Consider the following 13586-nt stretch of genomic DNA (forward strand, 5'->3'; position numbering starts at 1 on the left):
AATACACACAAATACAAACAGGCATCTGTACGAAAAGTTGGACCATTCTTCTGTCATCTATTGTGTAGGGATGATTACATATTTATATCACACAAGCAACTTAATTTTTTTTAACTTGCCCAAAACAGCATTCTGACAGACATGAATAACAAAATGTAAGTGAAAGTGTGCTGTTACCTGTAATTTGTCCTCATAATTAACTTGGTCTTTGAGAGGGCGGAGCTCCTGGGTCAGGTAATACGAGTTGTGGGCATGTTCAGGGGACACAAAGTCCACATTCACCTGAATGCAACTGTGCAAATTCATCACCTTCACATATGAGAAACAATACATTAAATTTTATAATAAAAATAAAAATAGCATGACAATAATGAATACTTTCAGATAAATTACTATTAAAAGCAAATTTTACTTTTCACTGATTTTCTAACACATTTGCAATAGAATGGAATGTTTTGCAGGAACTTTTCGTATAATCTTATAGTTGGATATGCTCCTTCCTAAAAGAGTGCTCCTGAATGGCTCCTTTGTTTTATCTTGTTCAGCATTATCGCTTGAAAAACATGCCAACCCAGCATAACAATACAAGTTAAAGCTGCAAGCAACATTTTCAGGGGCACCCAAGCCCGGTGAGCCGCACACTCTTCAGACAGGTCTCAAGATGATGTGAGCCAAATTTGGTGAAGATTGGACAAAATTTGGAAGAGGAGTAGAAAAATGGCAGTTAGATATAATTTTTAGCATGTTATTGTTACTTTTGACGAGTAGGAAATTTGTTGCATAGCCTCAGGTCATGGTCCTGAAGGTGCCTACCAATTTTTCTGTCAGCGTGCAAAGTCATTGCAGAAATACAGTCTTACTTCCTGTTTGGCGGCTTCGATGTCAGGTTTGTTGGCCTGTTACAGACAAATCATTTGGAGTATTCAAAATTATTTTCATATATTTTGTGAGGCTTACTCTGAAGATGACGTTTACCAAATTTGGTTGTGATTGGGAAAAAATGTTTGTCCAATTAGACCATAATTGTACTTCCAAATTAGGCTCAAATTTGACCCGATGGCTAAAGCATTGGCAACACTTGGCCCATATTTGGTCAGAATACTCCTTAGACCCTCCCCAATCAGTGTGCCAAATTTCACAACTTTTTACCTTTAACTTTAACGGTTCTGTGGGCTGCCACAGACACCCTAGCCAGAAGAAGAAGAAGAAGAAGAAGAAGAAGAAGAAGTAGAAGAAGAAGAAGTAGCAGCAGAAGAAGAAAACATAAAATAACAATAGGGTGCCTACACACCTTTGGTGCTTGGCCCCCTAATTAAAGAATAACAGAAACTGTGATATAGAGCTGTGCATGAGACTGGGAATGGGATTTTTAATCACACTCATGCTTGCTTCTGCAGTTAATTTTGTTTGTACCTGCCTTCGACCAAGATTAAGCAGTTACTGAGGATGAATGAATGAATGTACTAACCTTGCTGTGCAGCACGTGCAAGCATGTGTGCCTTGAATGCTAGGGCAATTATGCGCCTTTGCTAATCAATATAACCTCTCTTCATGCTGCGAGATTCATATCTGACTGCCCGCTCCCACCTGTAAAAACCTCCTGTTCCCTCAACGTTTCTATTGGATCCCATAGGACCCTGGCCCTGATGCACACCTCTATGTATGTGCCTTTGACAGTGCTAAAGGGCATCAAATCCACACAAAAAGTTGGGGGTTCAGACTTGTTACTAGTACCACACATAAGGGACCGCAAGATCCATATCACTGCCCTTCCACTGTACTTTGTCCTTGTCCTTTAATAAAGCACATGAGATAATGAGAGATAATGTGACAGAGCGTGTGTGTGGAGGACCTGGTGTAGGGCTCCGGCAGGGATAATCACAGTGTCGCCGTAGAACTGCAGCAGTGTGCGACTCTCCACACCGTGTTCCTCCAGCAGCCTCTGCCGCAGCTTCGGGCTCAGGTACCAGCTCCCCTCACGAAGAGGGTCTGCCTCACTCTCCCATTCTGCCTCAGAGTCAGCCTCAGCATCTGCCTCAGCACGCTCCACTGCTACCTACACACACACGAACACACACACCCATACACAAACATATATTTAAGGATTAAGGATTACCCCAATGGATATTAACTACATGCCTACTTTCTTACACGCACACACACACACACACACACACACACACACACACACACACACACACACACACACACACATTGGTAATAAACAGTATCATGTCCAGACGTCCACTGAATGTTTGACCTTAGGGCATAAAACACTGCACTGCTTTAATGAATAGTACCATACCGTTTGGAGGAATTCCTGGATCTTATGGAGATCTTTACTCAGGTAGATGTGCCACAGTGCGCCTGGAGTTTCATTGGGATCTCTCAGCCTCTTCTTTGCACTCTCATCCAGATCCTCTCTCTCTAAGAGTTTCAAAACTCCTGAAAGACACAGACACAGAGTTACCATAGCGATACACACTATGGTTCATGAAATCCCTTTAAAGGTTACAGACTGGTGTTTTTTAAGAAATAAGTTTTTTAAGACTCAAATTATGATCATCATTATCAAATGATGACTGATATAAGTCTATGAGTTTATTTTCACTGATTAACAACAGGGAACACTTGTCAGAAGGAAAACATGAATTAATGTGGCACACCTGCCAGCCAGAAACAAGTATTTCAGTGGTCATGTTATAAACCAGAATACAGAATAACTGTCATATAACTCACCATATTTCATTGGGGTGTGTTTCCAACCAAAATGACAGTTATTTAACACTTTATATAGTTATATAGCTATTTTATAATGATTCATCCTCTATGTCAAATGAATTTCAGTCTCACAGGGTATTCTAAGGCTGCATTCACAATTAAGGTCTAACCTGACTTGGAGAGAGCTCCATTGCCCTTGGCTACACCCACGTAGACCAGAATACTCATAGTGTCAGATATTTCAACATGCAGATTGCTGGTTCCAAAGTCCTGCTCTGGGCATGCTGTCACACCTGTTCACACAGACACACACACAGACACACACACACAAATATATATACAGTATGTAGGAATTTTAAAGGTACTGCGTTACCAAAAATGGGCTAATAAGCTGCATTACTGAAACAAGGACTCAGTATGACAGGCTAAGAGGAACAGTAGGAAGTGAAGGACTGGGGGAATACCATGAGCACAGCAGAGACGAGGACCCAGATCTGGCCGGATGAAGAACGACGGAAGGCGAGAGGCCAGGTTGAGGGCTCCATCTGGACCAGTGTATTCTGGAACTGGCAACGACCTCATAATGTCTTCATACCTAGCAAAGGCAATATTATTTTATTATCCAAGGCATGTACTATACACTACTTCTGCAAACCTGCAGTAATACCTTTGTTCAACATAAACTAGGCAGGTACATGTCATTATTTAATCACAAATGACACAGGTAAAATCAATACATTATTATTTTGTTAAAATCAGACCCCACAGCTATCAAATGATTAACTGAGAACTCACTTTGGAAATGTCACAAAAGGTTAGACTGTAGAATAGTGAGCATAAACTTGAGCTTCATATAGAGGTGTATATTAAAATATGTTGTATTCAAATGAATGAAAGTTTATTCAATTTCTTTAGGTGGGGTGTGTATGCCGAGGGCAAGCTGGGAAAATGTACTGGTATGGAGCACTAACCTGGATGGCATGAGTGCCAGGAACTCTTCCCCTGATGGCCAGTCCTTCAGTCTGTATACTGCAGGGTCACCTTTAGTAGATTTAGTTCTCTCTGATGAAAAAACAAACACATACAATATGATAACATTGTAACAGCAGTAATCACCAACCATAGTTCTGGAGTATACTCTGCTTTGCATACTTCGTTGTTTTCCCTTCTGTAATATGCCTGATCTAACTAACCAGGTAAATAACATCATAGACAAACCTACAGCACACCAGGCCCCATTTGCACTGCTGAAAAGCCAGAGATATATATATGAACAGGCCACGAGTCAAGCTAAAGGCTAGAAAATACTGGGCAGGATATCCCCGCAGAACACTTACTTGACACATCCTCAAATCCATCCCAGAATTCCTTGACACAGGTGTTTATGATGCTCCCATCACGGCAGTTGTAGAAATCACTGTGGAGTGCTGAGAATTCTCTGCTAAAGTGCTCTGGCTTCCACAGACTGGCATTCAGACGCTTGTGCATGCCAGAGACCAGCACCGGCTGAGCAGAAACAACAATATCAAAATCAATCCACACCTTATACTGAACAGTAGCAAAGTTCTACAGGTCTGCATTGTTATAACAAGTATTTACACCAATGAGTATTCCACTTAGCCAAATGTCAGTTAAAAAGAAGACATTTCAGTGATGTTCTTTGTCCTAAAAAGCACCTGCTTTGTTTTGTCTCTCTACCCAGGAACAGTTATTGCTGTGCTCAGTAACACAAACCTGCTCTTGTGTCCAGTTCTCTTTGAACAATCTTTGGTTGCCTAGGTGATGGTGATCTTTAAGCCAAAGCAACCGGTGGCTGCCTATCCAATCATGTGGAACACTGGTATGCGGGTCAGCCAGTGGGATTCGAATAGGCTTCACCTCCTCCAGCACCAGCTCTTCCTCCTCCTCTGTCAGCAAATTCTGGTTCAACCGAAGTTTGGTCATCTTTGAGGCGGGAATTTTGTTCTCCACTACTGAGGCAATAATGTCATCCAGGAGGCTGGGCATGCGAGCTTTCTGAGCAGTCTAAAGCATAAGGTACAAACAAAGTAAACGAATTAATGACTTTAAGAGATGACAAGAATACAAGAATGTGAGGCAGTGTCAGGGCGTGACCTGATCAGTGTTATAAACTGGTGCAAAGGCTATTCCAGGCCCAGTGGATCCCAGACGCAGTTTTCCAGCTGTGGATGTCAGGAGGTCACGCAAAGTGGAGCCCTGCTCTGGGCTGCCTGACTTCCTGCCCAAAGTCTCAATATCATCACACTCCAATTTTCCTGAGGTAAAAAAAAGGTACATCAGCACAACTTACTGGTAGCACACACAAATCTACTACATAATGTTTTGTCATTTAAGAACAGATAAGAGACTCGTCACATCTTTTGTCCTTACTAAGCCGGATTTAATTTGTGGCTGATTAAACATACGTAAACATATGTGTAAAGGGTGGTGTGTTTGTGGACCTTGGTTTATACTTCATCAGAAGTGCTTCTGAGAATGGCCTGAAATTAACTTCTGAAAGCCTGGAGCATAAATGGTCTTTAAGAACAGTAGAAGGTAGAATAGTAAACAGCATGTAGTGATAGGTGAAAGCACAAGTTTTGTTGTTGTCTTTTCATCTGATATAGTGCCAATATTTAAGTGGAATGAGGATACTGCAGTTTTCAGTTTTCACCTTTCACCCAACTTAGGAAGCGTGATTAAACGGATAGCTTTGCTACTTCTAGAAACACTGCATTTCAGACAATCTCTTCTCAAAAGCAGTCATCTCACAGCACCCAAGTCAAAGATGCTGCCAAACCCCAACCCCATATACTACATGGCCAAAAGTTTGTGGATACCTGACCATCAAGTTGCCACAAAGTTGAAAGCCATTGTCTAGGAGCACTATTCTCTAGGATGTCTTAAGTATGCTGTAGCAGTACAATTTCCCTTTACTGGAACTACTGGGGGGAATTAATAGGGAATGGGATGTTCAAAAAGCACATGTGGGTGTGATGGTCAGATATGCACAAACTTTTGGCCATATAATATATGTGACTCCTGCTCAATCACTGCAGAGGTGGGCATCCCATTTGGAGGTTTGTTTCACAAACTTACTTTTCTGAAATGCTTTACACCTCCCTCTCTCTCTCTGTCTCTGAAGTAATTTTCCAACTTTCTGTAGGCTTGGGATGCCTGTTGAGAAGAGAGAATAAACAAGTTTTTACTCACCTCTTCTCTCTGTGGAGATCTTGTGAGCAGTGTTCTGTGTGGTCTTCTGCTGATTTTGCTGCTGGCTTTTCAAGTTGCACTGTGGCCTCTCAGAAAGCTGACAACACAACATAATCATTTCACTTTTTCAGCATAAGGCATACACTGTACTGAACAGTGAACCTGAAATTAAAACTTGAAGGCACTGTAAAGTAAAAATGGGGCCATGTAAGGCATGATTCAAGAATAAATATATGCACTAGAGAGCTCAGTAAGAAGAGGGTAACTTTGTCACCTGTAAGACGCCATTAGTGATGGTGGATCTGGAGAGGAAGGCACTGCTGCCAAAGCAAGAGCACTGAGAGGGGATGCCGTATTCTCTCCTTATAGAGTGCATGGCGCTCTGCAGATCTGCTAACACTGTAGGTCATACAGAACAATTTTAATATCAGCCTGACATCTAATCAATATGACTGACAAGAATCTTACTGTAGGTCAAACTATCTACAAAGCCACACACAAATGCACCAGATACACACATCACTCACCTCTCTCTGGGACTATTTGAGTAGGCATTAGGCTCTTCAGGTCATGGGGCTGATTCTTCACACACCTAACCCAGGCATACAGCTCTTTATCTGAGAACACAGGAATATAGATTATACAGATGTACGGGATGTATTTCACACAGGAAATGAGACACACTTACAAGTATCACATAAGTGTATTTCTAACCTTTGGCACTCTTCCTCTCGCGGGCTTTGTAGCAGTCCATGCACACCACAAAGCCACATTTGTGACAGGCCCAATGCATATTAAACAGAGTGGCTTCACATGCGTCACACATCTCTCTCACACCTCTCACCGCTCGCTTCCACATCACCTGGGCTACACACACACACACACCCACACAAAAAGAAGCGAAAGTGGGAAGATTGAAAGGCTCTTCTTAACAGAATGAAGGAGAACAATGCTGAACTATTATTTGCTCATATAATTCATTAATAAAATGGATTTGTTGCATTGTCTGTTTATTGTATAGTACTTTTACAAACTACATTTATACTACTATGTACATATGTTCATACCCATAGACATACTCACTGTCTTTCTTGACCCATGTGACAGCAGTGTTTTCTGTCTTGACAAGCTGGCAAAACTTGTCTCCTATGAGTGTGAGAATGTATTTGGCTGTGTCCAGCTCCATCTCCCTTTGCTTGTCTTCTTGTTCATCTTCAAAGCCTGCCACCCACACCCGCACTGCTTCTTCATCAGTGTCTTCCACAACAGAGAAGCCGTCCACCCGCACTACTCCGTTCTTGCTGTATGACAGTCTATGGCAGGAGAGAAAGGCAGAGGTAGGAGATACCACAACCAGAGAATGATGTACTTTGGTGGTAATAAACATTTGCTTTCTGGCTTGATGAACAACTAAATAAAACCCAGCCTGAGAGTGCTGATACTGTTGAATTTTGCACTTTGTGGCAGAGTGATGCTGAATAAGAAAGAGGCTACCAGCATGTATTCTTGGACAAAGCAATTTTAGCTCTCAGGAGCTGTTTTACAGACAATGATTAATCTTAGTTGTTGATGTAAAGGCACTTTGAACTGGATTTATGAACCTGTTATGTTTCCATTAAAATCAGGTAGAATTCCTAATTGACCACTAATAAATAATAATAAAAACATAGCTGAGAGAGAAATTAAATTTAGAGGGAATTTTAACCATACTTCAGCAGTTTTTTAATGTAGTTTTTGAGCTTTACAAATTTAGATCAATATCATCCCCGAATTTAACCCTGCATATGTAATTAAAATAATCTAGGTACAATAATTAATTGCTTGTTATATTTTAAAGTCTAAAAACCTACAAAAAAACCTATAAAAAACATTTACTGTCATTAAACTACCAGGATATATGAATTTACCTGTAATATACAATAGTAGACCATAACAGTACAATATGCACTCACCATCCACTTTATTAGGTACACCATTACACCTGCACATTCATGCAGTTATCTAATCAGCCAATCATGTGGCAGCAGCACAATGCAAAAAATCATTCAGATACAGGTCAAGAGCTTCAGTTAATGTTCACATCAAACATCAGAAAGACGAAGTGTGATCTCCGTGACTTTGATCGTGGCACTGATGTTGGTACCAGAAGGGCTGGACTGAGTATTTCAGAAACTGCTGATCTCCTGGGAGTTTCACATACAACAATCTCTAGAGTTTACAAAGAATGGTGTGCAAAACAAAAAGCATTGAATGAGTGACAGTTCTGCGGGGGGAAACACTGTTGATAAGTGAGGCTCATCGAAAAAATAACTTGTTTTAATTAATTAATTAATTATTAATTTTAATTAATTAATTTTTATTTATTTTTTTACAGTCTTCAACTGTCCAGTTTGGGTGAGCCTGTGCCCATGATAGCCTTAGATTCCTGTTCTTGGCTGACAGGAATGGAACCTGATCTGGTCTGCTGTTGTAGCCCATCCACCTCAAGGTTTGATGTTTTGTGCACCATGGTTGTAAAGAGTGATTATTTGACTTACTATATCCTTCCTGGCAGCTCGAACCCATCCAGCCATTTTCTTCTGACCTCGCTTATCAACAAGATGTTTCCACCCAATTTTTCCGTTTTCACACCATTCTGTGTAAACTCTAGAGAATGTTTTGTGTAAAATTCTCTAGGAGATCAGCAGTTTATGAAATACTCAATCCTTTTCCCCCACTTTTTCTTCATCCTGATGTTTGAACATTAACTGAAGCTCTTGACCTGTAGCTACATGATTTTTTGAATTGCACTGCTGCAATGATTGGCTGATTAGATAACTGCGTGAATGTGTTTCTAATAAAATGGACGGTGAGTGTACAGTGTCCTACTATTCTAAAATCACTAGCATTAGCTAACCTAACTAGCTGGCCAGGTAATTGCTAGTAAACATGTATACATATAACTGTGGTTCTCTAAACATGTAATAACTGCCAGGGGCAGTGAGAATCACTTGGATAGTGCATGTGCATACCAAGACTTTCCAATAAAGTCTCAAAGTGCCATATTACACATTATTTGCAATAAATACCACTGTCAAATAGCCGCCCTTCCCTGGAACCTTTTCCCCAGCTTTTGCCTGGTCAGTGCTGTCAAGCAACCTTGGCAGTTATCCAGGGTTCACAGAACCAGAGTTATATACATAGCTAGTGTTTTATTTCACCCCTTCTAACTGCCAGGGGTGGTGAGAATCACCTGGATAACGTACAGTATGTCACAATGTCATGAGGAGAACTCCCTGGAGAGACACAACTCTAAGTAATGCCCCTGAGGAGGATATACTCCTAGCAGACTGGCAGGTAAAGATAGGGGCTGGGCTTCCAGCCTGCTGGACCAAGGTGATGATGGCCTTCCCCCAGTGTCTCTGATTAGACAAGGGAGCCCCTCATGTCTTTCCTCTGTGACAGATGAACAGTTGATCTGAGGATCGGATGGCTGTCGTTCAGTCTAAGTGACACCACAGGGCACACACTGGGCACAGCAGTGAACAATCTGCAGGTTCGCCTTCATGGGAATACTGCTGATCAATGTTTGCAGATTAGTGTGTTTGTTCCAATGCTAGCAATAGAATGGCTAACTTACTGCTGGTGCATGCCATACATGATGCAATATTCTATGCCCTCACTATATCATCTGTGTCTCTATGTTCAATGCTTGAGCAATGCACATTGAGGATAGAGCTTTACTTAGTGAGACCACCAGCTTAAGCACTCGCTTAACAAAAAATCACCATGTGTTAAGGTGGGGGAAAGCCACTCAAACATACTATAAGTAGCCACAGATCCATTAATCAACTAGACATCAGGGAATATGGAAAACTATGCGGGGGTTATTGGCAGAGGAAGAACTGATCAGCAGGCAGAATGAGGAATCTGGCTAACTTGGCAAGCTCAGTAATTTACAGCATGCCATAGACACAGCAAGGCAATCAGCGTGACCGGAGGGGTATATGAATGCTAGGAGGAGAGAGCGCAGAGTGACTGACCCCGGCAGAACAATGAGAGGTGAGTGTCACCATAGACCAACAGCATAGAGCAGCAGTAGCTAAGTAGCCCAACAGCACGATGAGTGAAGTACTAGCCTAGAAATATTACAGGTGAAATATTACAGCCTAGAAATATTACAACTCAGTGCTAGCACGTTAGACTGTAAGGGAGTCCCCATAATCAGCCACCCCATTTCCATTGGAGACTTACCTGCGGAAGTAGTAGAAGCGACAAAAGACAGGTGAAATGACAGGCTCTTGGGCCTTGCGTGAGCGGTCCAATCGGCACTCCCGGCATTTCTGTACATTAGCTCCAATCTCTGCACATGAATCATCCTGCAAGAAGGCCTCGCCGCTCTGCTTCAGCTTCCTTACCTTCCTCCAGTCCTTCAGCACTGAACGAGGAATGCCGTCTGAAGAAAGAGAACCACCAGCAGCCTCGATCAGCTCACCCATGTTTATTCAAGCAGCCACAGAACACAAATACTGGAATTACTATTGCCATCTGTCTTTCTCGCTAGGGTGAAGGACTCCCTTTTTTCTTAATCTTTCACAGGTTACAACATTGAACAGCAAGCAGCATTAGCACATCACCTAAATGTACTAAAGCAAAGCTGCTGATGGCTGAGAAATGATAAGGCAAAAAATAAGGTAAAAAATTCTTACAGTTGTAATCTCTCTGCTCCTTTTATTGAATATAGGTCTCAGTGTGACAATATCCTTAACTGATATATCCCAAAGTCAGTGGCTGAAATTCTTACAAAAACTGCTTAAATCGATTTAAAACTGCTTAAATCAATTTAAAACTGCTTAAATCAATTTGTGCAGCACTGGACTGGATATCTGCAGTGTGGACACAGCCAGTCAAATTTACAGTCAAAAAATAACCTTGTTAATGAAAGTCATTCAACTGAAACTTTAGAAACTGTTGCATAAAGCCAGCTTTACCAATGTTAATCTCTTACAAAATTGAATTTCTAAAACATGGTCACACACACACATGCTCCAAAAAACAAACAAACAAACAAAAAAAAACAACAGAAACTTACTGCTAGGCAGCCTGTGGTGAGATTTCTCTTTGGTAGTCTGGATTGTGCCATTAAATTTTCCCTCATCCTCTTCTCCCTCTTCCTCTTCATCCTCTCTCTCATTCTCACCTCTCTGCTTTTTCTGGTCATTCTGCTTCTTTTTGAATGCAGGTTTGGGCCGATGTATGCTCCCTGGGTCAGATTTGTGACACTTGTTTTCATTGACCGAGTCCCCTCCACTCTCACTTTCAAAGCTGGACTGAAAGATCCGTTTCTCCCCATGATTATCTTTCTCTATTTTTATGTCGGCTGAGTTTGGCCTCCTTATATTAATGCATAGTTTCTTATTCTGAAAGTTAGGCTTCTTACCCTGCAAGTTGCCATTTCTATCCATGATGGGCTTTACTTCTTCTAAAGTAACTTTATTATCCCTGGTGAGAGGTGTTTTTTTATCCTCTGTGTTGGACTTAGCATTGCTTCCATTGGGCTTCCTGTCTTCAACTAGGCATTTCCTGTCTAGGGTTTTAGATTTCCTGTTATCTAGAAAAAGTTCTTTGCCCTCCTGTATGGGCCATTTATCCTCCAGTCCATTCACCTCCTGCTTGATTGGCAGAGAGAAAGTGGTTGTGGTGGTTAGTGTGGTACTGCCCCCTGCTGTCTCTGAGGTGACACTACCTCTGTCCTGCTCAGAGTGACGGGTAAGCCAGGCTTTTTTCAGTTTGTGGTAATTGTTTTGACCAGACTGGGCAGAATGGTTAGTATGGGTTGAGGGAGACAGTGGCTGAACTTTTCCCACTGAGCCTGGTTTGCTGGCTACAACCCCAGTGACCTCAGGGGCTAACCTGGGATATTTGGATGGGCTAGGATTGAATATAGACTCTTTATCTTGGTCCACAGTGTGCGCAGTGCATTTGGTATGTGTACTGTGGGTAGTGCAAGTGTATCTACTCTTGGTAGTGTTCAAAGTGTCCGTAGTGTTCAGGGGCTGGACTGCATGCATATTTTGCCTCAGTTCTGAAGCAGCTAGTCCAGCTCTGCGTTTCTTTACATGGGGGATGTCTCTAGGGGGGCAAAAGGAGAGATTCACCTTTGGCTGAACTATGGTACTAATTTCCTCCTTCTCCTTTTCACACTGCTCAGATACCAAGTCTATTATTGAGTGTGGTGTATCTATATTTACAGAATATTTCACCCCACGATTTGAAAAATGAGTACTCATATTTTTAGTCATGTTCAAAGGTGTGTTAATGTCCTGTTTTAAAGTGACCATGTTTACAGGGTGCACAGTGTCCACCGGGGTCCACAGGATGCCCCTCTTACACTGACCATTGCCATCCTTCGAGTGTGTGCTTGGCAAACTTTCAAATGTTCGCACATGGTCACAATGAACTTGGGAAAGTGACCTTTCAGTGATGGTGTGGTTCACAGGTGTGTGCATGTAGCCAGAAGAACGAACAATAACAGAAGCAGTGGCAGCCTGTGTGTTCACCAATCCTCCGTTGGTTATGTGACCTCCTATCACTCTTTCTCGATTGTGCAAAACTCCACTCCTCTGCAAATCATAACCTTTGTTTGTGATGGATACTGGCTCAGGAGCCGCCCTCTTTCCAGTGACTGCTCCGTGTCTGAGCTCAGGCATCAATGTGGGCGGCCTGTGCTGATTCTGACCCTTTCCAGATAAGCTCATTGGCTGGATGGGTGTCAGGGTGGGTGGCGACAACCTACCTTGCCCTGCCTCTTTAGACGTCACAATGGGTAAGGCTGGGGGGTGGAAGATGGGGGCCCTGTGCAGTGAGGGTACAACGCGAGAAGAAGAAGAAGAAGAGACAGAAATGAGAGAAGTGGAGGAGCCTTTTCTCTCCATGCTATTGACTTCTAGTGGATCCAGTGAGATAGTTTTGGAGATCAACTGGTCTGTAATCTTGCCCAGGAGACCTTCCTCTTTCTCAGGGTTGCGCTTGACGAGGGGTGGAGGTCTAGCTTTGACTGTGCTCTGTGTGCTAGGTGAAGAGAGGACAGAGGCAGCAGTGTTTGGGGAACTGAGTCTCTCATACAGCTCTTTGCTGGGTGGAGCTCTACGTGTAGAAGCCTTGTTCTCCACACTGCCAGCTGCTGGGGTGTAGTAGCTACTCTGGGTGAGTGTTGGTGAAGGCTGGGCTGACTGCAACCTGGGAGGCACGCTGTGTCTGAACATGTGCATCTCTCTGTCACACTGTCGCTCTCTCTCTCTCTCTTTGAAATGTAGTGAAGGAGTGGGGCTTTTAGGATAGGGCTCTCTGTCTGAGCTGAGTTTGGCTGTGAATGGTGCTACTTCAATGCTCTCCTGCAGAATGCGCCGACTCTCCTCCTGGTAACAGCTGGTGCGGTCACCTGTGAGGTCATACACCAACTGAGGCTGTTTGGAGCGAGCAGAAGGTGACTCTGTGACTGTGGAGTGGGATGCATGTCCATTCTTTCCCACTACTGCCTTCACACGCTCCTGTTCTGCCTTCAGTGGCATGTGAGTGGAGTTTTGAGTCTCTGAGAACACCCTCCTCTCTGGTTCCCTAGAAACAGGAAAAGTAGGCAGAAATGTGTGAGAACAGAAGCACTTAACACTGTT

At 42.6% G+C, this 13586-nt stretch overlaps 1 protein-coding gene across 3 annotated transcripts in view; it reads right to left on the reverse strand.

Annotated features, from left to right (window-relative positions):
* The window catches only part of jmjd1ca (jumonji domain containing 1Ca), a 65170-nt gene that overhangs the window by 4435 nt on the left and 47149 nt on the right, over positions 1-13586 (reverse strand). For all 3 annotated transcript variants that reach the window (XM_053237486.1, XM_053237485.1, XM_026933853.3), the window contains 16 exons: positions 11006-13530; positions 10168-10369; positions 7018-7247; positions 6649-6801; positions 6462-6551; positions 6209-6333; positions 5935-6031; positions 4837-4997; positions 4456-4746; positions 4059-4227; positions 3693-3783; positions 3186-3316; positions 2892-3014; positions 2306-2445; positions 1853-2056; positions 178-309 (listed from right to left, as the gene is read on the reverse strand). In XM_053237486.1, the coding sequence (XP_053093461.1) occupies positions 178-309; positions 1853-2056; positions 2306-2445; positions 2892-3014; positions 3186-3316; positions 3693-3783; positions 4059-4227; positions 4456-4746; positions 4837-4997; positions 5935-6031; positions 6209-6333; positions 6462-6551; positions 6649-6801; positions 7018-7247; positions 10168-10369; positions 11006-13530 (4864 nt within the window). The remainder of the gene's footprint in view (positions 1-177; positions 310-1852; positions 2057-2305; positions 2446-2891; positions 3015-3185; positions 3317-3692; positions 3784-4058; positions 4228-4455; positions 4747-4836; positions 4998-5934; positions 6032-6208; positions 6334-6461; positions 6552-6648; positions 6802-7017; positions 7248-10167; positions 10370-11005; positions 13531-13586) is intronic.

This window comes from Pangasianodon hypophthalmus, chromosome 10, assembly GCF_027358585.1.
Source record: "Pangasianodon hypophthalmus isolate fPanHyp1 chromosome 10, fPanHyp1.pri, whole genome shotgun sequence".
Taxonomy (NCBI): Eukaryota; Metazoa; Chordata; class Actinopteri; order Siluriformes; family Pangasiidae; genus Pangasianodon; species Pangasianodon hypophthalmus.